At 35.1% G+C, this 22,210-nt stretch overlaps 3 protein-coding genes across 3 annotated transcripts; 2 read left to right on the forward strand and 1 right to left on the reverse strand.

Annotated features, from left to right (window-relative positions):
- GCK72_012104 (uncharacterized protein) lies at nucleotides 1-6,031 on the forward strand (the record flags this gene model as incomplete). The annotated part of the gene is made up of 10 exons (XM_053728848.1): nucleotides 1-156; nucleotides 704-804; nucleotides 850-1,129; nucleotides 1,175-1,566; nucleotides 2,744-2,861; nucleotides 2,968-3,489; nucleotides 3,818-3,949; nucleotides 4,845-5,347; nucleotides 5,755-5,953; nucleotides 6,002-6,031. The coding sequence occupies 10 exons, from the start codon at nucleotides 1-3 to the stop codon at nucleotides 6,029-6,031; spliced, it is 2,433 nt and encodes an 810-aa protein (XP_053583620.1).
- A 10,939-nt stretch (nucleotides 6,032-16,970) lies between these two features.
- On the forward strand, nucleotides 16,971-18,659 carry GCK72_012105 (uncharacterized protein; the record flags this gene model as incomplete). The annotated part of the gene is made up of 3 exons (XM_003105417.2): nucleotides 16,971-17,145; nucleotides 18,208-18,317; nucleotides 18,552-18,659. 3 exons carry the CDS (start codon nucleotides 16,971-16,973, stop codon nucleotides 18,657-18,659), a joined length of 393 nt encoding a protein of 130 aa, XP_003105465.2.
- Nucleotides 18,660-20,692: 2,033 nt separating this feature from the next.
- Nucleotides 20,693-21,433, reverse strand: GCK72_012106 (uncharacterized protein; the record flags this gene model as incomplete). The annotated part of the gene is made up of 1 exon (XM_053728849.1): nucleotides 20,693-21,433. One exon carries the CDS (start codon nucleotides 21,431-21,433, stop codon nucleotides 20,693-20,695), a length of 741 nt encoding a protein of 246 aa, XP_053583621.1.
- Between the last annotated feature and the right edge of the window lie 777 nt (nucleotides 21,434-22,210).

The raw sequence follows: 22,210 nt of genomic DNA on the forward strand, positions 1-22,210 counted from the left end.
ATGTCTGCACCATGTCTGCGTCTCCTCACAAGTATACTATTCTTTATCATCTGCCACGTGGCAAACGCTCAAAATGGGGTGAATGATGACGTCACTACAGTAGCCGCTATTCTGGATTCAGCGACGACGGGGGTGGCGGATAATTCGACGGTTCCAGTGAGTATTATTTTCTTACAAGGAAAGTCTTTGGAGGCGCGGCTTTCAAACGATCTATAAATTTGGGCATAGGTACTTTCGACTACGGAGAGCCCATTTCTACAGTCAAAACCTGCTAAATATCCTTACGAGCCGAGTTATGAGCTCCCAAACGTTTCATATGGTTAAGCTTTTTCACATGGAATTCAGAGTCGGCAAAGCATACGCAAGATGTTTTCATTTTTGCAACATGCGAGCACAGGTAAACCGCTCGGGAACGTATATAGAACCGCGCGCTGGCGATTTGGAACTCCACGTGAGAAAGTTTAACCATATGAGAAGTTTGAGAGCTCATAACTCGGCTCGCAGAGACATTTAGCAGGGTTTGACTGCAGAAACGGACTCCACGTAGTCGAAAGTACTTATAACCAGATTTATAGATCGTTTGAAAGCTGCGTCTCTAAAGACTTCCCTTGTTAGACCTGTATATTTTTCTACCACCGAATCTGAATAAGTTTCTAGATTGATCTCAATAAAAAAAAAAGATTCTGAAACAGATTTTTTTCAGCCAGCCTCCACAAATAACAACAATACAAATCAAGGACTCAAGACCCCAACTATCTTCGGAATGCGTGTAGAGCTCCCTGCTGATGATCCATTTGGTTATGAGTGAGTGATAATCTTATTGCCAATTTCTAATCCACTAGTTTCCAGCAAACACGGTGTCTGCTCCGTCGCTCCTGAAGAGGAATTCAAAGTAGTCATTTATGGAAACCATCTCGACAAAATCCACCAAATCATCTGGACCTTTACCAATAACTGCTCGGAGCCAGCCTATGTGATCGATGCATTGAACCATTTCAAGACACATTTCAACCACAAGGCAACATTCCACCTGACTCTGAAACTGCTGCCAGAGATGGTGCACGCTTATAAGATGTGTGTAAAGCCAAAAGTTGCTCTAGGAGCACCACCAGTTGGGGAGATTTATCCGGTGAGTTTTGTAGTATGATTTTACATTTCAATTAGATTTTTTCAGATCGATGACATTTCCACGTGGCTTACTACAGAGCGTCCACCAAAAGAATATTTCCTTCCACTTCCTCTTCAAATTGCTTGTATTGGATTCCTTCTTGTTCTCTCCGCCCTTTTCTCCGGATTGACACTCGGATTGATGTCTTTGACTCCCCAGGAATTGGAGCTTGTCATTAAGTCAGGAGCAGTAAAAGAGCAAAAATGTGCCAAAAAGATTTTACCGATTCGAAAAAAGGGAAATCTCCTCTTGTGCTCTTTATTGCTGGGAAATGTCATTGTAAACTCGGCAATTTCTATTCTGATGGGAGAGTTGACAACAGGAATCTATGCTTTGATTGGGTCTACGCTGGGAATCGTTATTTTTGGAGAGATTCTACCGCAGAGTATTTGTGTTAAGTGAGTAGTCAAAACATGCAGCTAGGACTAGGGAGAACATGTTGCGCATCTTTTGGAAAGTTTTTGAAACAGCAAAAACTGATAAAATAGGAACGTGTATTTAAAATTGCACCCCGCGCAGATTAAATACAAAATTTCTAGAGAGAATTCACAATATCATCGAAACAGTAAAACATAGTTAGGGACCGCAATGAACGTGGGCTGAACTATTCATTTCTTTTTCCTGGGGCGTTATGGGGTTGTTATTGCAATCTTTGGCGGTCTGTCACAATGAGAGCCCAGAGCGTTAAAAAAGAAAGACAACTTTTTACTTGTATGTAATGGAGTACGTAGAATTCGATAAACACACCTTTGCTTTACCTAAATGTTTAGTTTTTTTTGAGAAAACTGAAAATAACTGAGAAACGTTGTTTGGCAGTTTTTTTATAGTTCTGGACATAATTAAAAGCATCATGAAGAAAAAATCCGTTTTCGTATTGTGGAATTTTTTGAGAGAGACACCTGAACTATCAGCAATCACATCAAAAAAATTTTCTGTGGTACCCTGTCTATTTTCTGGCATATTATTTTTTAGACATCTCTTCAGGTAGGTCAAAATTTGTAAGCTTATTGGTTCGTAAAATGTGATTTTCGGAGTCGCAAAACGGTTAATGCAGGTCGATCGGGCATCGTTCGAATTAGATCCATATGGAAGCAAAAAATTTCGTATTGTGAAACTTTAGACATTTGATATTTTACCTCAAAATATGCTGAAAATCACTCAAAAAATTCCGTTGAGTTAAAAAACGTCACCTCAAAGATATGTCTTCCCATTATCAGCGTCACATTTGTGTTTATTTAGTTTACTGGATAACACGCTACGCTGGGTTTTTAACCAAAGAGTTTCTGATTCGAACTGTATCAAATTTTGCAAAATTTTGCAAAAATTTGACGTATTGAACGTGAAAACAGAAATTATTTCTAGCATGATCATAAAATCGACATATGAAGAAAAGGAAGTTAGGAGACTGAAATCTGCATGTCTTGTAGGGTCCTTGAAACATAAAAACCTTGATAAAATACTTAGAAACAGATATTTTCTACGCATACAGTCACCAAATTGAATACAATATTTCTGGGCAGCATTTACAATCCCATCGAAACCGTAATAAATATAACCCAAATTTGCATTTTTTAGAAAAGGTCTCGAAGTGGGAGCTCACACCATCTCCATTACTCAGCTCTTCATTATGCTCACTTTTCCAATTGCTTGGCCAGTATCGAAACTTTTGGATTGCTTGTTGGGAGATGAATACGTGAGTGTTACACAAATTATAGAGTTTTCACTGTTTCAGTTTTATGATATTTTTGAAACAGAAAGAACACTGAGTTGCCTTCATGACTTTAATTTCGTACTTCCAGCAAGCATACGACCGCAAGCGTCTTATGGAGCTCATCAAGATGTCTATCACAGACAACGGACAAGTTTCGAATGAACTGAAAATCGCTGTGGGAGCCATGGAAATCGCTGATAAAGTTGTGAGGAATGTGATGACAAAGATAGAAGACGTGTTCATGCTTCCCGATACCACTATTCTCAACGCCAAGACAGTCATGGAGATTGTGAAGATGGGATACACTCGGATTCCAGTCTATCAATACGGAGATAAGAACAATGTGACCGATATGTTGTTCGTGAAAGATCTGGCTCTCCTGGATCCAGATGACAACTTCACAGTGAAGACAGTCTGTGGATATCACAAACATCCCGTGAAATTTGTGATGAACGACACGCCACTTCCAAATCTATTAGAGGCATTCAAGAAGGGAGAGGGACACTTGGCGATGGTGAAGAAATTGATAGATACGGATGACGGACACGATCCGAGTTATGAGTTGGTGGGAGTCGTCACTCTGGAGGATATTGTCGAGGAGATCTTACAAGTAAGTTTGGCGAGAAAGTTGTAGGAAGAAGTTGTATGGGATATTATGAATCTGCATATAAGTTTTGTTATTTTTTCTGAAAAAAAGGTGCCAAGAAACAAAAGTAGACATCGTTATGTTCCGAGAAGAGAGGAGCCCATTGTGAGTTTACACAGCACCAGATTTTAGTTTTTTTGGGTCTTTTTGGCATATAACGCTTTTTTTGAAACCCCAGAGCCTTGATTAAGTTAATAAGCTTTTAACTTTGAGGGCAATTGGTATCAAGACTAACATTTATCAACGAAATTATCACAGATTGGTGGAACTGTATACATTTAAATTCTTTTAGGCCGAGATCAACGATGAGTTCGATATTGTGACTGACAACGTGAACAAGGTGAAGATAAAGAAGGATCAGAATAGAGATGCAACGAAGTACTTTGGGGATCACGAAGCTCCACAAACTATGATTTCAATGCAGGTGAGGACTAGAAAATATAGGTCAACCAATATTTCTGAGATAAGATTTGACTCAAATTATTTATGTGAAACGCTGATTCTTCTGAAATTAAATTTGCTCATTTTCACAACTGCATACCGTAAAAACTGTATTGTACCGGAACATGTAATAGGACGACAGGGTGTTTTTATTGGTTCTGATTAGAAGCAGAGTGATTAGTAGTTCCTAGATAGACGAGTAGAACGTCTGAAAAATTGTTCCGTTTAACTTTATTGAGTTTCTGAAACCAAAATTTCTCTGGGACGCAGTTGAAAAACATAATGGCATGTCGCTATAATACAGTTTTCATGGTGTTTGTCAGCTGGGTCAATTATTGTCGGTCCGTGTCAATGCGGGCTAGGGCGGGCCGGAACGCAATTTACTTTATTTCATGTAATAATTTTGGTAATATGAAACCTCGTTCAATATTTAGAAAATGAAGTTTGACTGAAATGTTTTATGTGAAACACTGATTCTTCTGAAATATCCTATTTTCAGCCATTTTTGGGCCGGAACGTAATTTGCTTCATAATGAATACTACGAGTCTAGAGAAAAATTGAACTCAAGGATTCTGTCAAAATACCAGCAGGCTCATTATTTATTGATATATCGAGTACCAATCTAAAGTCCCATTTTGACGATATCAGCTATTTAGGCACTACAACCCGGTCCACAAGGTAATAATAAACCATAAGGCGGTCCAGAGACATAGAGCACGCTGAGATCTACATTTTGACATATTTTTGAACATGTAGTTTCCATTCTGAAGTATGGTAAGAAGGATAATTGGAAAAGAGCTTATCAATAATTCGAAAACAAAAGTTGACTAAAATGTCTCTTGTGAAACACTGATTCTTTTCAAATTCCCTTTTTCAGCTCCAAATGGTTGCTCTCCAATGGCTAGTCTCCAACGAACGCGCATTCCGCCAAGAGTTCCTCGATACCAACGTCCTCGAACGTCTCATCCGAAGCAGTGCCCGTCGCGTCGACGTCTCCGCTCTCATGGCGATGGGCGACGACGCAATCAACGTTCCCCGCCTTGCAAAAGTCTACCAGAAAGATGAGCCAAGTGACAAGTACATTCTGATCCTCGAGGGCCGTATTCAAGTAACAATCGGTGCGAGTGGAATGATGTTTGAAGCAGGTCCATGGCATCATTTCGGAGGGGAGATTATGGCAAAAATGGTGGAGGGAGCAGCGACACTCGGAAGGAGCATGAGTATTGTAGGGACGTCGGATTTGTCGGCGAGACGGCCTGATCTGATGTTCAGACCTGATTACTCGGCTGTCGTCAAGGAGGATTGTACTTACTTGGAGATATCAGTGTCTGCTTTTATCAATGCCTACAAGGCTTCGTTGATGCAAAGGGAGAGACCGTTGTGAGTTTTTATTTCTTCAAGTTTGCAGCTTTCCCCAGGTCCATACATTTCTACACGGCGGGCGGTTCGCACTTGCGCAACACGTGGGCAAGAGAGCAGGGGGCAAGACACGCAGAGAAACGAGAGAAAACCTTTTACGGCCCAGAAAAAATTATTCCGTTTTCTAGTGTTGCAAGCCGTATTGTGGGCATTATTGTGCACATTTTGAATATAAAAAACCTGCGTCGGTTGCCACCAATTTTTCCATTTACTACTGAAAAATACAGAAATAGCTAGTTTTCTTTTGAAAACATATTTTCTAGAAAATGGAGTATCAGTGAAACTAGATAAATAGGCACAATTATTGCCGATATTTAAATCACAAAATTGTCTAATAATACTCAAAACGAATGGATAAACTTTTCCAGAAACGACCTCTCCGACGTGTCGCACAACTCATCCGCCCATGGATCCCAAATCTCATTGGCCGAAAAAGCGGGACCAATAACTGATCCATCCGCCATGCTTGTACCCGAAAATGTCAGAAAGCCATCGATAGTTTCTGTGGACACAACTCCGCGGATTCTGAATCTGATTGGACAGCATCCAGCACCGGTGGCCGAGGAGGTTAGTTGGTGGCATTATAGGTTTTGTATAGAAAAAAGTTATTTACAGGAAGAAATGTCACTGCTGGACAAAGCCTAAACCAATATAGGAAGTATTATATTTTTTTCTATTTTTTTTTGAAAATAATTTCATTATCGGTATCCTCTCCAAGTGCTCAAAACCCCCCTATTCCTCACTTTATATATTATTTTGTACCTAAATTCCCCTATTAGATCCCAGATCTCTCTCTTTTCCCCTTTTCCACTCCATGAGTTGGTCTTCCTGTGCCTTTCTTCAAACCATTGCTTGTATTCCACTGTTCCTGCATTTTCAGTTTTTCTCAAAACGTCGTTTACGCATTTTTGGTGTTTTTATTGGGTCTTATGGTTTAGTTATTCTTGTTATTCTTATGAAATAAATTATAATGTTTTTTCAGAATACTGCAAGAAACCAGAAACGGTTTCCACTCATATATGTTGACAGACTCAAAACTGCTCCAAATCACACAAATTAAATTAATCGGATTCAAGTGTCACAATAAACCCTACCTTTTGAGCAGACTTGTCACGGGCCGGGCCAAACTCAAGAAAAATCTCGGCCCGGCCCGGCCCGGCTCGGCTCTTTTGAAACATTTTGAGTTTTTGATTTTTTTGGAAATTTTTTGAAATTTTAGGAAAAATGTGAATATGTATGATAATTTAAGCATTTTTACTCTATTTTTTCGAAAAATTTCAGATAAAATTTGGTAAAAACGGGTTTTCCATTTTTTGAAAACAGGAAAAATTTTGGCCCGGCCCGGCCCGATTTCTGACAAGTCTGCTTTTGAGTAATTCTATCTACAACTCCTCATCACAAAATGAGTTCTAGAAACAGTTATGTATTTGGTGTTTTCGAAAAACTTCTGTTTCAACGCCGTAACTTGTAAAAAGAATATGAGGAGTATTACTGTGAATATTTATAAGAACTCACAGAGTTCTTTATTTCTAAATGATCTCCGCGCCGCCAAAGAGACGAATCTCAACGACGGAACTAATTAAAGTCCAAACAAATGGTATGAGAGAGAGGAGCTTGATAAGAACTGACCTGTTTTCACGAGATCTTTTTTCTTCCTATCCACTTCATTCGTTTCCATTTTGAACACAATCCTTCTGCATTGCCCTCTGGTCCGTCTGGTCGTTGGTTGGGTGGAGAGTTTTATTTCCGATTTGGGTTGTACAACAACTTCAACTGAATAATTGTTAGCTTTATTTTGAAAAACAACACATATGAAAGACGGAACACCCCGTTTCAAGGAAATCATAAAAACTCGAACTAAAGTTTTTTTTGTTGATAAATACTCATAATTCAAAGTTTCTCATTTACTTCTGTTGTAAACATTTTCCAATTTAACGCGGACCGCTTGTATTTTTTTGTAAGTGTTGCTGATGGTTGGTTTTCTAGTGTTCGTTATGTAAAATGTTGTTCAATGTTTTTCAAATTTGGAAAAATCGAAAGAAATAAGCTTTCTTCAAATTTCAAACACTTGTGGTGTTTCTGAAACACTGAAAATTAAATATAGAAAGTAGGGATAACCTAACGTTTTTTTTCAAAATACCAATAACATCAAATTTCGGATCTTGACATTTTTTGACAGACCACAGAAACACTAACCATGTCTTGTGAGTTTGATGAACTCGTTGTGTTCATTTATGGAAAAATTTCTTTTTCAGACATCAATTAACTAGAATTTTTGAAACCATTCTATAATAATTTCTTCAACTGACCCAGATAGTTTCTTTTTCATTGAAAAGACAACGTTTAAAGGATTAATGAGAGAATTCAATAAACAACAATTTTCTAAAAGAGAAAACTCTCAAACCAATATTGCAGATATCTTTTCCCACTGTTTCAAAAATTTGAGAATTATTTTGAATGGAATTCCTATTCTAATCGATTTCCATTTGGTGATTTGGTTGATAGTTCGAGGATCTTCATTTACCAAAAGTTAGTCCACTATTATTTTCACGACACGCGTCTTACCACCTCGCTCTACCGAATGAGAAATTTCTCATTTCCTCTGAATCTCTCAATTTCTCACGCAATTTTCTTTGGTTACGGTAGAGGGCGGCTGTAAGAAGCGAGTCGTGCTAATAATTATGAATCAAAAAATTGGACTTTTTTGACGTTAAAAGAATTTAAAAAATTTGATTAAAAAATCGGCATCCTCCTGACTGACCGGAAATTTTCGAAAATAAGGTTTAGCCGAAATTGACAAATTTGAGTTTATATATATTTTTGATTATACGTACAAACAGGAATCGACACTCGTAGACGATTTAACAACTCTTAGCTTCTATCATATTTGAAACAGCCGTCTTGTGTATATTTGTGAGTTTTTTTTCTTGTTTCATCGTTATGATTAATAAGATTATTCATATAAACCCAATTTTCTTACAAAGTAGCAGAACTATGACAGTAGTGGCGTGTCCTGAACGTTTGATTTCTCTGAAAAGCATATAGTTTTATTACAATTGGAAATCGACAAGGCCTTTTAAACTTGGGATAGAACTTCAGAAATCATGTTTTATTATCACCAGATGTAATACACCTCTGAGAATCAAATAATTACAATTCCGCAAAATTGACAGTTTTAAAAGTATCATAAAATATACTTGGAAAACTACAATTCGATATTTTCTGTTAATAATTCGATTGACGTTTTCAATTCAAGTGGGATAGAACTGATTCGAGTGACTCAATAATGCTGGAAATGTTTCTTCTTTTGATTTCTCACAAAGTTATTTTCAGTCAATTTAATCAACATCACAGCTGACCAGTAAGATGTCAACATGGTCCATTACAAAATCTTCACAAAGAAACAGCAATTATAAGTTTTCTGTTATAATTCCTCTTTTTACTTTTCAAAACTTGTAATCAGAATTCGAAATTCCCTTTTCATTCAAATTTTTGCACATTCCTTATTCTCTTTTCTTTTGTAAACATTTTTCAATTTTACGCTGTGCACACCAGTGTTCCCTATTCAGGTTTTTTGGAAAGTTGTTTTCTGATTACTTTTTGAAAAACTTCAGAATTTATGGATTTTCTCCTTTTTTGAAATTTTTATTCTTAAGAAAATTACCGTTTCTAAAGTTTGTAATCAGAAATAACAAATTTAACAAATCGATGTCCTGCGGGCACAAGTAAAAACTCTATTCCATATATCCAGGTGTAAAAGAGGAAGTAAAATGTAGTCAAGTATTGTGTCCACAAATTTGTAACTTTATATTTCTGATGGCGTCGTAGGTCACTTTGTGTCAAGCCCTATTACTACTACAACTCATTTTTTTGACTTGGTTTGATGTTTGTATAGCTTGAAAGCTGGGTTTTCCAATAAAATTTAGAAATAATTTATTTTAATAAAACACCGAAACCATTCTCTACGATAGTTGTGTTGAAAACCTTCCATTCATGTTAATATCAGAAACAGAATTTCACGTATTCTTTTCTAGAAAAACAATTATTTCAATGTTTTTAGATATATCCCCGAATTTAAATCTTTTCACTGCTTCGTTCGGAATTAAGTTTCACAAATAATACCTTTCCAGAAAAATACCTTTTTCCTCTCCCAATTTCCCTCTCCAATACTCCAAAATATAAGAAAATGCGGGAGCAAATTCGACGCATCCGATTCCAATTTCCCTTCCGAAAACGCTCCGAGTAAGAGGAAAAAGATTGGGAAATAAATCAGGTGACTTCTATTTTTTACGGAAAAAAGAGAAGAACGCTTGATGGATGGATGACCCTTTAAGTTTGGTGGCATTCTCAAAATTTCCTGGCGGAAACGGGAAGAAGTTTTTTTCTGGAATCGAAGAGGAAATTGAATACGTTTTTCGTCTGAAATATGGGGCAAAGCAGGAGAGAAGTTCAGCAAGAATCTTCTTCCTATCAGAGTTGTGTGCAGTTTTGAAGCAATTTATGTATTATTTGTATGTTTTTTAAGGAAAACCTAATTAAATTACCTAAAAGTAACAAATTATCTTTTGAAACCTGTTATTGATATTCCATTTAGTTTTCTGTTTCGTAATTTTGATTAAAAGTGAGAAATATCAGCTCAGTGATAGAGTCTTAGAGAAGGAACGGATTGTTTCATAGAAATACAAAAACGTTTGTGCTGCTAGTAAAGGAGTACAGTTAGAGTAGTTAATTGATTTAGTTTTATATTAAAAAAAATGTAAACAGCAGTCTGAAAAATCAAGCATCTTTAAGAAATTTTTGGTAAAAACAACTGGGACGAAATATAAAACTGTTGCTTGTTTCATCTTTGAAACCTCTCACTTATGGTTTATTCCAACTTTTTTCTTGTTTCATCATTACAATTAAGAGAAATATGACAACAGTTGACAGTGGGAAAGCTTTTTTCATATGTGCCTACGCCCGGCTCTTTCGTAATCTTTCAAAATTTCTTCTTATTCAAAAAAATTCAAAAAATCTGAAAATTTTGAATTTTGAATTTTGGCGCCGACGTCCGGGCCTGAATTTTTCTGACAAGGCCCGGCCCAGGCCTTGACGATTGTGGGTTTTTCGGATATAAAAAAGGCAATAGATATTGCCTGATTTGTTTTCCAATATCCTTAATTGACAACCTTTGAAGCACGATGTATAATTGGTCTTGACGTTTCCTAACTCTTTTACAGCTTTTGGTTTGAATTTATTTGAAATAGTTTGCTGAAGCCATCAAAAAATTCGCATCTACACTTTTTAAATATTATTATTGAAACTGAATTCGAATTCAACAAGTACTTTATTTTCCTTTTCCAAAACTACTTTGATTACAAATCAGGATTCAAAACAGTTTTTTAATTCAAGTTTTTGCATCTTTTTGTAAACATTTTCCAATTTCACGGTTGGCGTACCACTGTTCTCTGTTCTGATTGCTTTCTTAAAAATTTTCGTTTTCGGTTTCAGAAAAAAATATGTTTCTTTTTCCTTTCTTGAGTTTCTGATCTCTTTAAATGTTAGTTGTTCGTAGGTTAGGATATCTGAAATAATGAATAACGGAATAGGCACTCCTTGCGTAATGTCTGATCTTCAAACTATCACTCCTGAAAGTTACTTATAAGATAAAACCCTTAAAAGAACGAAAGGAAGTATGTAGCCAAGTATTGTGCCTACAAATTTTGTAACTTTATACTTTTGATGGCGTCGTAGGTCACTTTGTGTCAAGCCCTATTACTACTACAACTTTTTTTTTTGACTTGGTTTGATGTTTGTATAGCTTGAAAAATGGGTTTCCTATCAAAATTTAGAATTTAGTTATTTGAAATTCCGGAAGATGGATTATATTGAAAATGCGTTTTTTTCAAATATTCATCGTAAATGGTGTTTTCAATATCTTTGCTGAAAACCTTCTTTCTTATTGATATCGGAAACAGAACTCAACATTTTCTTTTCTTGGATAAATACTGTTTCATAGTTTTCAGATGAATCCCCCCATTTCATAACTTTCACTGGATTCCTGATATTATCATAGTCACCGTACATTTTCATTCGAATATATCCCAGTTCATAAATAATACCTTACCAGAAAAATACCTTTTTCCTCTTCCAATTTCCCCTTCCAATACTCCAAAATACAAGAAAATACGGGAGCAAATTCGACGCATCCGATTCCAATTTCCCTTCCGAAAACACTCCGAGTAAGGGGAAAAAGATTGGGAAATAAATCAGGTGACTCCTATTTTTTACGGGAAAAAGAGAAGAACGCTTGATGGATGGATGACCCTTTAAGTTCGGGCTCCTCCATCAGAATTTTCTGGCGGAAATGGGGAATCGGGAATGAAGTTTTCGTGGAGGAAATTGAGTAGGTCTTTTTCTGAAACAGACAAAACGAAAAGTGAAGAGAAATTCAGCCAAATCTTATTTTTGACTAAATTTTCACTGTTTCTAAAGCTAGAAGAAAGCTATGATCTGGATTTTGATATGATAGGCTAGCAAAATTAAAAAGTGGACGGTGATGCCATAAACCTTTCTTAAACAGACAAAACGAAAACGAAAAGTGGAGAGAAATTCAGCCAGAATTTTGTTTGTGACTAAATTTTCACTGTTTCTAAACTTTTAAAAAATCGATCTGAGATTTGAATCATTTGATACGATTTGTAGCTGACCGTGACTGTTAAAAAGAAGTGAACACGGTGAAATCAATGAACCAGAGAAAAATGAGAATTGGGGTAATTTCTTTCATGTTTGGAACAGTTCTAATGATAAAAATTAAATTCTGTTTCTTAATTTATGGTTCATGCAATGGAATTGCAAGTGACAGTTTTATTTTCCATCTTGCATTTTCTAATAAATAACTTTAAAATTAGATGTTCAATATATCAAACCAAACTGACTGAGTTTTCAGTTCTTTTAAACCATGGTTAATAAAGTAACCCCGTAATATTATTTTTTTTTACTGTTTAAAAACTGATTGAAACTGGAAAAATGGAAATATTTATTTCACAAATAACTACATGGTTCAAAATTGGCATTACCAAATTTTACAGTCCTTATCACATTGATTTCAGTTGGCTGAAACAGAAATGTTTCATTAAATTTTTTATTGGGTTCTATATTTTTATGTTTAAAAAATCGCTGAGCTTTATCGATTATAGTAGTTTAAATGCATTTTTATTAACATTTTGATTAAAAGCCAAGTAATTTTCAAAAAATTCAAAATTCCTTGAAAACAATGTTTTCCTCGTGAAGTACACGCGCGGGTTTTTCTAGGCTACTAGGCCACGGCCGTCTAACCGCTTGGTTTTTTTTCAAAACGTGTCGGAAACCGAAAAGTCGGAATGAAACAATTTCCAGACATTTTTTTCGGTTTTGAAATTAAATAAAAGTCATGTCGGTTTTTCGGAAGTAATAGTCAAAATGTTTGGTTTTCATGACATGCGGAACAAAAGCTTTCGATTTCCGTGACAAAATGTTACTCTCGTTGCAGAAAAGAGTCAGTGTTCCCATCTGTGATCCTCTCAATATAAGATCTTTTTGAAACAGACCTTAGTCCTCAGAACATAAGAGTTACCCCAGACAATGATCCTTGCACCTCCTTTCATTTCCCCTCCATTTAGGTATTTGTCTCAATGATCACCAATAAGAGCCCATTCCAAAATTGCCGGAAACAGTGTGTGCTGTGCTCCGATGCTCCCAAAAGTACAGCATCGGAAATACGTCACCCCGATTTTGTGAACGTTTCATAATCCATCATTCACTTTTGTGCAGATCCGTATATTCGGAGATTCAGAAGCAATATGAATATGGGCGGAGCCTAGCGGAGAAGTGGTCCCATTCTATGTACATATAAAGGGGTAGTTTTGCAGGAATTTTTGAGAGATTTTCTTGGTTTTTATTGGGAACAAGGTCATGTTCTAGATGGTAGGATTTAGGAAGAGCCTTATGAGTTTTGAGTTTTTATTTGATTGTTTCAATAGTTTCAGGTTGTTTCATTAAAATTTAAAATGTTCTGAAAACACTGATAACTTTCAACGCTTCTCATTGTAGCCTCATACTACGAACTAACTGAAAAAAAACCGTAGTTACAAACTTTACTAATCGAAACAGTCATTTTAGGAATACATTTCTGACAGTTTTGATTTCTGTATGCAATTTTCGTGCTGTTCCAAGTTGTGTATAGCTGGAAAATAAAATATTGAGACTAGTTACTGGATACTTTGACCTAATTATGGTAGTGTGTTTATTAGGCGTCAGTAAACCTGTCCAAAAATATCGTTAGCTGAAAAAAGAATGCTTCTCTTTCAAAAAAAAATTGTTACAATCATTGCTGTTTCTATACTCCACTAAATATTACTACTTTTTGAAACTAAATAATTACATCAAAGAATATTTTGATTCATTTTTTTGTGATAATTTACTTTTTAAAGCCGAGCCAATAAGTTAATTCTGAATGTTGTAAGCTTTTTAAAATCATGTGTTCTTTTTTATGAACCTTTTCTTACTCATCATTCATTTTTGTACAAGTTCCAACGTTTGGAAGTGAGTTTTTGCTTTTTTGTGTTTGGCCGATGATGGGGATCTGAACTTTGGTTTTCGATTAAGTCGCAGGAAATCAGTTCTGAATTACGCGACAGTTTTAGCGCAAGAACAATGCATTTGCACTTGAAATGTGTTTTTGAAACTATGGAATTTAGTTCTAAATTAGAATTTTTTGTGGAGTAGTGTACATATATTATGAATTTTGAAACTTTTGATAAACCTATGTTGGCTTAAATGGAGCTATTAATGATCAGTTATCAGATGCACAACATTGTTCCAACAAAACAAACTTACCTATATATCTCAATTCTGGGACATGAACTTATTTTTAGTTGATGATTTTTATCTGTTTCTATCAGTTCAGATTATGAATTTCTTTGGAATCAAGTCAATTGGTCGCGGAAATGTTTTTTTTGACTGTTTCTCATTTTTGTGCAATAGCCCACAATTGGAGATTTGGGAAAGAGAAAAAAGACGGAGCCAAGAACCAAGGAAAAGTGGACCGTGTTTTATAAGTAGCTGCATGAATTTGCATCCGGATGTTCTTGATTTTGTTTCTGACTGGCGAGAAGGTTGGCTCTCGGGGAAAACAATAACCTACAGTTTCTCAATTTTGTTGTTAGAAGAGATCATTTTACTTACTTAATCAGCTTATATTTTATAATTAATTGCTACCACGACAAAAAACCACTCTACAAATACGTTTTGGTATCACTTCGAAGATTAGTTGAATCGAATTCCAAATATGCTGAGCAACGGGTCGAAACAGTTAGACTTTTGCCAATTTTAGTTGTTTTATTGATTAAAATCGGTTTCAGACTGATTGAAGGAATGCAAGCATGCTTTATCATATTGGGTTTGAAATGTTGAGTATAACCCTTGATAAATTTTGATAAACGTTTAAAAACCTATCTGAAACCGCTTTTCATTTGAGTTATTTGAAATTCCATAAATCTCAATGAAACCCTGTCTCCATTGACAAAATTTTGAATTTTTCTGTTTCAACAAAGACTTGTTTCTTTAATTTGTGGCGTAGAGATAATCTGTATTGAGGTTGGACATTTTTTGAAACAATGCGATCTGTATTTGCATTTTGAATATCTTTTGAGTATCTGTTTCCTGAATCACAAGAATATAATTTTTTGAAAATCAAGCCAATTGGGTTTTCTCTGAAATCGGATCAAAAATAATTAGTTCGGTTTCAATATGTTGTCTTTTCTTCTTTCATTCTAAATGATTGATTGGACTCCCATGAGATAAGGCCAGACGTTAGGTAGAATAGACTATATGAAAGATTTATGAGCTAATCTCTTTTCTGAATTAGCGTACAATTTTTTTTAAATTTAAATTTATTTATTTCATCGAAAGGTGAATACCACATACACGTGAAAATTAATTGTTTTAGGAGTTACATGAAGGAGATGGTTAATAAATAGGAAAAGAAATAGATAACCGGGAATGGGAGCAAACGGAGAGTAGAACAGAAAGATAAAGAGGGGTAAAATAGTTAGAGTTATGAGCCTATTGACAAGGTTGCAAATAACTATTTTGTGAATATATATAAAAATATTTTTCTGCATTTTCTCCTACCCAATTGGAACCATAAAAACAAATTTGGTAATTCAATTCCATATTTGCAACGGGCCGGGCCGATTTGAGACCCTGGTCACAGTACAAAAATTTGAAAATTTGAATTTTTTTGAAAATTTTTTGATTTTTTTTTTTTTTTTTAAAGTCGAATTTTCGACTATGTTTTTACATATCGATAAAACTCAAGTTTACATAGGATTTTTGACTATTTTTGATAAAAATTTCAAAAATTTCGAAAAATTTTGTGAAAAAATTGTGCTCATTTTTTGACTCCGGGCCGGGCCGGCAACTTTCTCTACCGGCCCGGGCCGACGGGCCGATATTTTGCAAGTATGTTCAATTCTGATCCGTCGCTTTGTATGCCATTAAAACATTTTTGGTAGACATCAGAAATATTTTTTATCCCAGCACTGAACAAAAAGTGACTTCACTCAAAATAAAATGCTTTAGAGACCAAAAAGTCAGTTTCAAAATAAATTAATCATTTTCAAAATAATCATTGGAGCTACTGAAGTTTACATTAACACATCATATTTTTTTATAAAACAAAAGTTCAAGATTTTGTCATGAAACAGCCATACATTTTTTGGGAGAATCCTGAATTTTTTTTAGTTTGGCTTTGGGCAAGGTAAACTGTTTCTCAATAGAGCACACTTTTTAGACTTGAGAATGGTTCATACAAACAACTTGAACATAGAAGTGATAATGCTTCAAAAAATTTATGATATCAACAACTACTGCTTCAAATATTTATTTTTTTCACCATTCTTTGAAACATCCATTACTAGAGCCATAACTGTTGTTTTCTCAATTACAAGAAAAAATATATCACATAACTTGAGGCGTGCTAAGTCACTGTACTAGTAAATTTAAGAATCCTGAAAAATTACAACGCGTCAAAGGCACGCCAGACAGATCTTTACACTTTACGTAGGCTCCTGTCTATTACTTAAAATTTCAGTTTCAGAAATGTTTGAATAATCTTTACAATTTGATTTGTTAATGCTTGAATGGAAAACCATGCTTTTATGGAATCAGTAATCAACTTTTACAAAATAATTCCCGGAGCATCAAATAAATTATTTTCGCATGTGCTCCTCCTCCATCCTTCTGAAAATCTCACGTTTTCGACGAGGCGTGATCATTCGAATACGGTAGCCAATTTCTCTAATCCTCTCTCTTCCACATGCTCTCTCGGATAATCGATCAGGAAATGGGTGATGTGAGAATTTTCTTGGTTTTCTGCGATTTTTTCGACTCAGAATCATCACAGATTCAATCGGAAGTGAGAGATTAGACATCGGAAATGCATTAGGCTTATCAATGAGCCATATAAAAAGGGGCCTCGTGGGCAAGGTTTTTCATTCAGAATCCTATTTGTCCTTTTCTTTTTTTTTCTCCTCTTGTTTTTCAATATTAACCTTTTTTCCAGATGCTCCCCAAACTCGTGTTCATCACTTTTCTGCTGTTCACCAGCTCCTTTGGAGCATCAATGGAGGAGATTCAGTCAGAGAAGTTCTGTGAGAAGTTCCCAACACTTCACATGTGTCGGTTGAAGGAGGAGTTGACTGGAAGCCTCGTCGAGTTGCAGTACCTTCTTCAAGATGGTGAGTTGGGAGGGAATTTGGGTTTTTAAGATAAATCGACAAACAGTTATTGATTTAGATCCGTTTCAAAGTTTTTTCATGGAGATGATGAAACCGAGTTTTGTGAGGAAATCTTAGGATCGATATTGCTAGAGATCAGAATTTAACATTTCACAGCTCTTTTTTTATTACTTTAAAGCAAATGATTAACTGATCGGTGTCCATATAATTTTCTATTTATTTCTGCTGTTTCTGAAACGTTTGAATTTTGTACTGAACATCATTGTTTGATTTGTTCTCATTTTTCTATCCTGAAAATATTAAACGTAATATAGAAAAAAACTGAGACAACGGAGAACTCAAATATATATTCAGTTTTCCCCTCTGAGACCCGATATTCGAGAAAAAACTAGGCCGGTAAGTCACCTCACTACATACCTGTATGATAATGACTTGACAGCAGTCAAAACTTTGACCTCGTTTCTCTTGAATACCATTTTTCAAAGCTAAAAACTGAAAAACTTAAATTGAGTTTTAAGAATTTGTTGATGGCATTGATTCAAATAGTATTCAAAGTTTTTTCATGGAGGTGATGAAACAGAGTTTTATTAGGAAACCTCACAGACGATATTGTAAGATTTGAAATAGAATCAGAATTAAGCATTTCAAAGCATTTTTGAAAAGCTCCAGTGCAAAAGGATGACCGAAACGGTGTCAATATCATTTTCTATGTATTTCTTCTGTTTCTGAAACGTTAGAATTTTGTTGTGAAAATCGTGATTTCATTTCGTCTCATTTGAAAATGTTTATGGTGACTCTTATCATTGAAAAGCTGAGAGAACGCTAATTCCAAAAGTGTGTTTAGTTTTTCACCTCGACACAAAAAAGGTACCTATTTTTTAACCAAGTTTGGAAATTCTCGTCATGGCCCGGCCCGTTGCAAGTATGTCTTTCTCAAGTTTTACCGTTTCATTGCTTTCATCAAGCCGATAAATTTTTACGAAACAAGTTTTTCTTAACTACCGAATTTCATTCTCTCAGAATTTATTGAAATCCATTCACCTTATCAATTTGCCTTTCCAGGAATCAATGTCGGAGGCCAACAACAACAAGTCGGAGCTCAAGAGGTTCAGAAGAGGAAGAGTGCCTTCGTCAGATTCGGAAAACGATCGGCGCCAGAAGAGGAGGGAATGGTGAGGAGTCTGGGGATATGGGGCATGCTGATTGGAGATGGGAAACAACGAAATGATTTTAAAGTCAATCAGTTTCAGGACGGTCTGAAATAGTATGACTTTTTTTTAAACATTAATAAACGAAAAAACCTTTTCCAATTCTTTGAATTTAAAACGAATTCCGAGAACCAGTAGTGTCATTTTTGTGTTCTGCAAAATATGAATAACCAGAAACTGAAAAATTACAAATTTCAGGAAATGGAAAAACGCAAGTCCGCCTTCGTCCGTTTCGGAAGATCCTTTGGAATGGAGCCACAGCTGACTGAGAAGAGAAAGAGCCAATACATCAGATTCGGAAAATAATAATTTGATCGACTTTTCACTGCTTCTTCTTTCTTTTCTTTTTTTCTTTTTTCCCCCTAACAACATCAATGAGCAACTCTAAATACTACTCTCTTGGGTACCCCTCTCCTTCTCAAAATTTTTGATTTTCCATTCTGAGACCACCCCCTTGTTAATTCTCCTCTTCTCTCTTCTGGTGTTCAGTCTGAAATCAAAATATTCTAGATTTTCTGAAAATATTCCTTTTCGTGGGCGCTTCTTCTTCTTCTTCTTTTGATGTGGAAAATCTCCGTTTTGTCGTCCGAATGTGTTTGTCAATTGGTGTGTGGGCAAGATGATACCACTCCTCCGAACAGTCTGAAATTTATTGAGATTTTATAATAAAACAAATCTTGTGTTAATCAGTAAAAAACATGATGGAAAAAATGCAGATATTTTTGTTTGTTTCGATCTCCGCGGAAAATTATAAGGAAATTCAATACGATTATCGTTTTAAAAAGCTAGCATAGATTACAATTTTCAGTTTTGTCAATGAGTTAATGAAAGCAACAATAACTACATAGAATCTCATAAAACTAATAGTCATACCATTTTCAAATTTAGGCTACGTGATTGAAAGTTTGTGGAGAATATATATTCAAATATATTTTTTTGTAGAAAGACTGTCAAAAACTGATTTTCAATTAAAAAAACTGCTTTTGCGTCTAAGACATTAATTTGCGTTTACCACAATTAAAAATCTGGATCTTCTGAAACTGGAATTCGTTTCAAAATCTGTCGAAAAAATGTGCTATAAAGCAAAATTTAACCGATTTTCTGTCGACAGGGTGTCACAAAGGAACCTAGTCTGAAAATCAATCTAAATGAGAAATGACTTGTTATTTTCTTGAATTTTTCAAAATTTTACATGTTTCGGAACATTTGTATTTATGAGTAAAATATGATAAAGTTTGCTTGATTCATATTGTTTCTAGTATTGAGGCTATGTTGTGAAGAAAATCGTTCAAAGGATACCGAACATTTTGTTATTAAGGAAGATTCACAGTGCCCAGGTCAACTATTCAATTTGTTTCATGATGGTTTTGTAACAGAACATTGTTGCAAACCAATTATCATTTTTTAATCGAATTGTTTTAATATTAGAGTTCACTGATTTATATAAACATGGTTTTTTGGAATTTAAAAACCTCACTTGAGCATTATTGGGATAGTGACTGATTCAGACGTCAATAGAAAAATCCAATATTCATTTATATGTATTAAAAATCTGTTTCACGTTGTTCAAAAAACTATCTTTACCTTATTCCGACAATATATGAAGCATGTGTGTGTTTTTAAAGCATAGTCTTGTTGTTACATACGTTCTTTATGGTCTTTTGGAACCGTGGTGTACTTACGGAACCAAAAATGAATAGTAAGGATCCAAATTGATCATATCGCATTTGATATTCACACAAGTTTAAATGGAGAGGACTAAAAGTGAATATTTACTAAAACTAGTTATTTCCGATCTGAAACTACAATATTTTCCTCAAGTAAAGATTGTGACAGTTTTTCTACTGTTTCACGTGTTTATCTTATGGTATACATCTTTTATTGCAATGTTAGTTCCGATTTTGTAATTTTTTGTAAATTTTGATATTCAACTCGAACAAAAAATAATAATTTTTTAAGCTTTCTTCACGTGAACTATGTATTTTAACGAGAATAAAATGTTTTTGCTTGAAAGTCTATCAACTTTCTCATAAAGTTTTGAAGATTCAAAAAAAAACATTTATAGAATTGGTGAAAATTATTATTCAGCATGAATTATTGATGCTACAGATGTCTTTCCCGTTTCAAGACAAACCTAACATGTCTGATTTAAAAAATTTTCTCATGTGATCTACGTATATGAAACCAAAATAATTTTTTATATTTTCGGTTTCACTTTTTTCTTAATTTATCTCTCAATGAGCTTGAGGCAATCAAAGGGTATCATATCTTCTCAAAGAAGGGTCCACAGAAGAAATGATATATGAGTCGTGATCAGTTTCCGTTCCATGACCAACATATCAAAGAATGTTTAATAGAAAAAAAAACAAATGTAGATCTGATAAATCATCTTCATCCATCATTCCTATTGTTGGGCATTTATTGGAATTGGACTTCAGAAATTCTCCAAGCTTTCTTCTAGATGATCCATTTCCAGAATTCCATACATCAGGACAAGAGCAGTTGGCCAAGCATTCATTCCATTCAATTTTCAGGTTTTCTATTGAATTCTGGACGTCCGAGGGTTTAGGATCCAAGTTCATCAAGTATCGCCGAATCTTCCTTTTTAAAAAGCCAATAGCCTTTGAAATTTGATTTTTCCTCCTTTGACATTTGATTTTCTTCTCTACTTCAGCACTAAGTATTTTGAATACGAGATTCATAGTGGCCAGTCTAAGAGCACTGCCATGTCTCGGAATATCCACCAACGCCTTCGCATTAAATCCACAATGCTCATCTCCAGTTCTCAGGCTGCAGTAAGAAACACGAGATTTCAAGTGTTCACACCCTCGTTTCCATTTATGGTCATCTGAATTTCCAGATTTCCTGTGTACCCATTGCTCGATAAGTCTCTTGTCGCGATCCGCACATTGCCATCGGATAGGAAACGTTTTTAGATTATTCGACAAGCGAAACATGGGGTCTGATGATGTCTCAGTGGTCTTCAGTGCTGATTGTTTCTGGCTTAGCTCACAGAAGACACAAACTTCTAGTTGTTCGGTATATGAAGCACAGTTCAGACAGAACGTTAGCATAGACATCTGGAATTTGAAAACTTTCATAAAACTTTGAAGCAGTATAAACTCACTTCAGCTTCTCACCAATTCTGAGGCAGTTCAAGACAATTTTCCTTGTGATGGCAAATGTTTATATGTAACCAGTTTAAAACAGTGACGACCGAAGAAAAAATATACAAAACGCAATAGGACTGAAAATTATCTGAAAAGATTGTACCTGTTTTGAGTCAATATCACATACTGCACTAGAAAAACTGAATTGTTGTCAAAGTTTTTAAATCTATTTGTTTGATGCGTCTCAAGCAGAATCAATTTTTTCAAAATCAGAGCATCAGTAATAATTGAATGTTCTCGTTGATATTTATCTCCTCTTTAAAAAATAAATATACCAAATTTCCGTTCAACAATTTCAACTTACGGAAAACGTGAAACAGTATTCAAATAACTAGATTCTCCGTTTTCTAGTCTTAAATATATCTGTTTCACCAACCGGAATTCTATATTTCTCACTCCATGAAATTAGTGACTGATTGCGAGCAGATTTTCATCCCCGTTTACCTCAATCTCACAGTTCTCCATATATCCCGATCGGCCAAAATTTTACGGCAAGGCGGAGAGATGAAGAGTATGAAAACTAGGCAAACTGAATCAGGAGCAGAGATTCTATAGTTTACTTCATACATATACCTTTTGTTTCTCCGACATTTCCCTGACAAACCTCAGAAAAAGTTTCTAGACTATGTTATGCTCCAAAAATGTCGCCATGAAATTCTGTTTCAAATATCAGATGTTGTTGATGTG

This window comes from Caenorhabditis remanei, chromosome IV (genome assembly GCF_010183535.1).
Source record: "Caenorhabditis remanei strain PX506 chromosome IV, whole genome shotgun sequence".
In the NCBI taxonomy this organism is placed as follows: domain Eukaryota; kingdom Metazoa; phylum Nematoda; class Chromadorea; order Rhabditida; family Rhabditidae; genus Caenorhabditis; species Caenorhabditis remanei.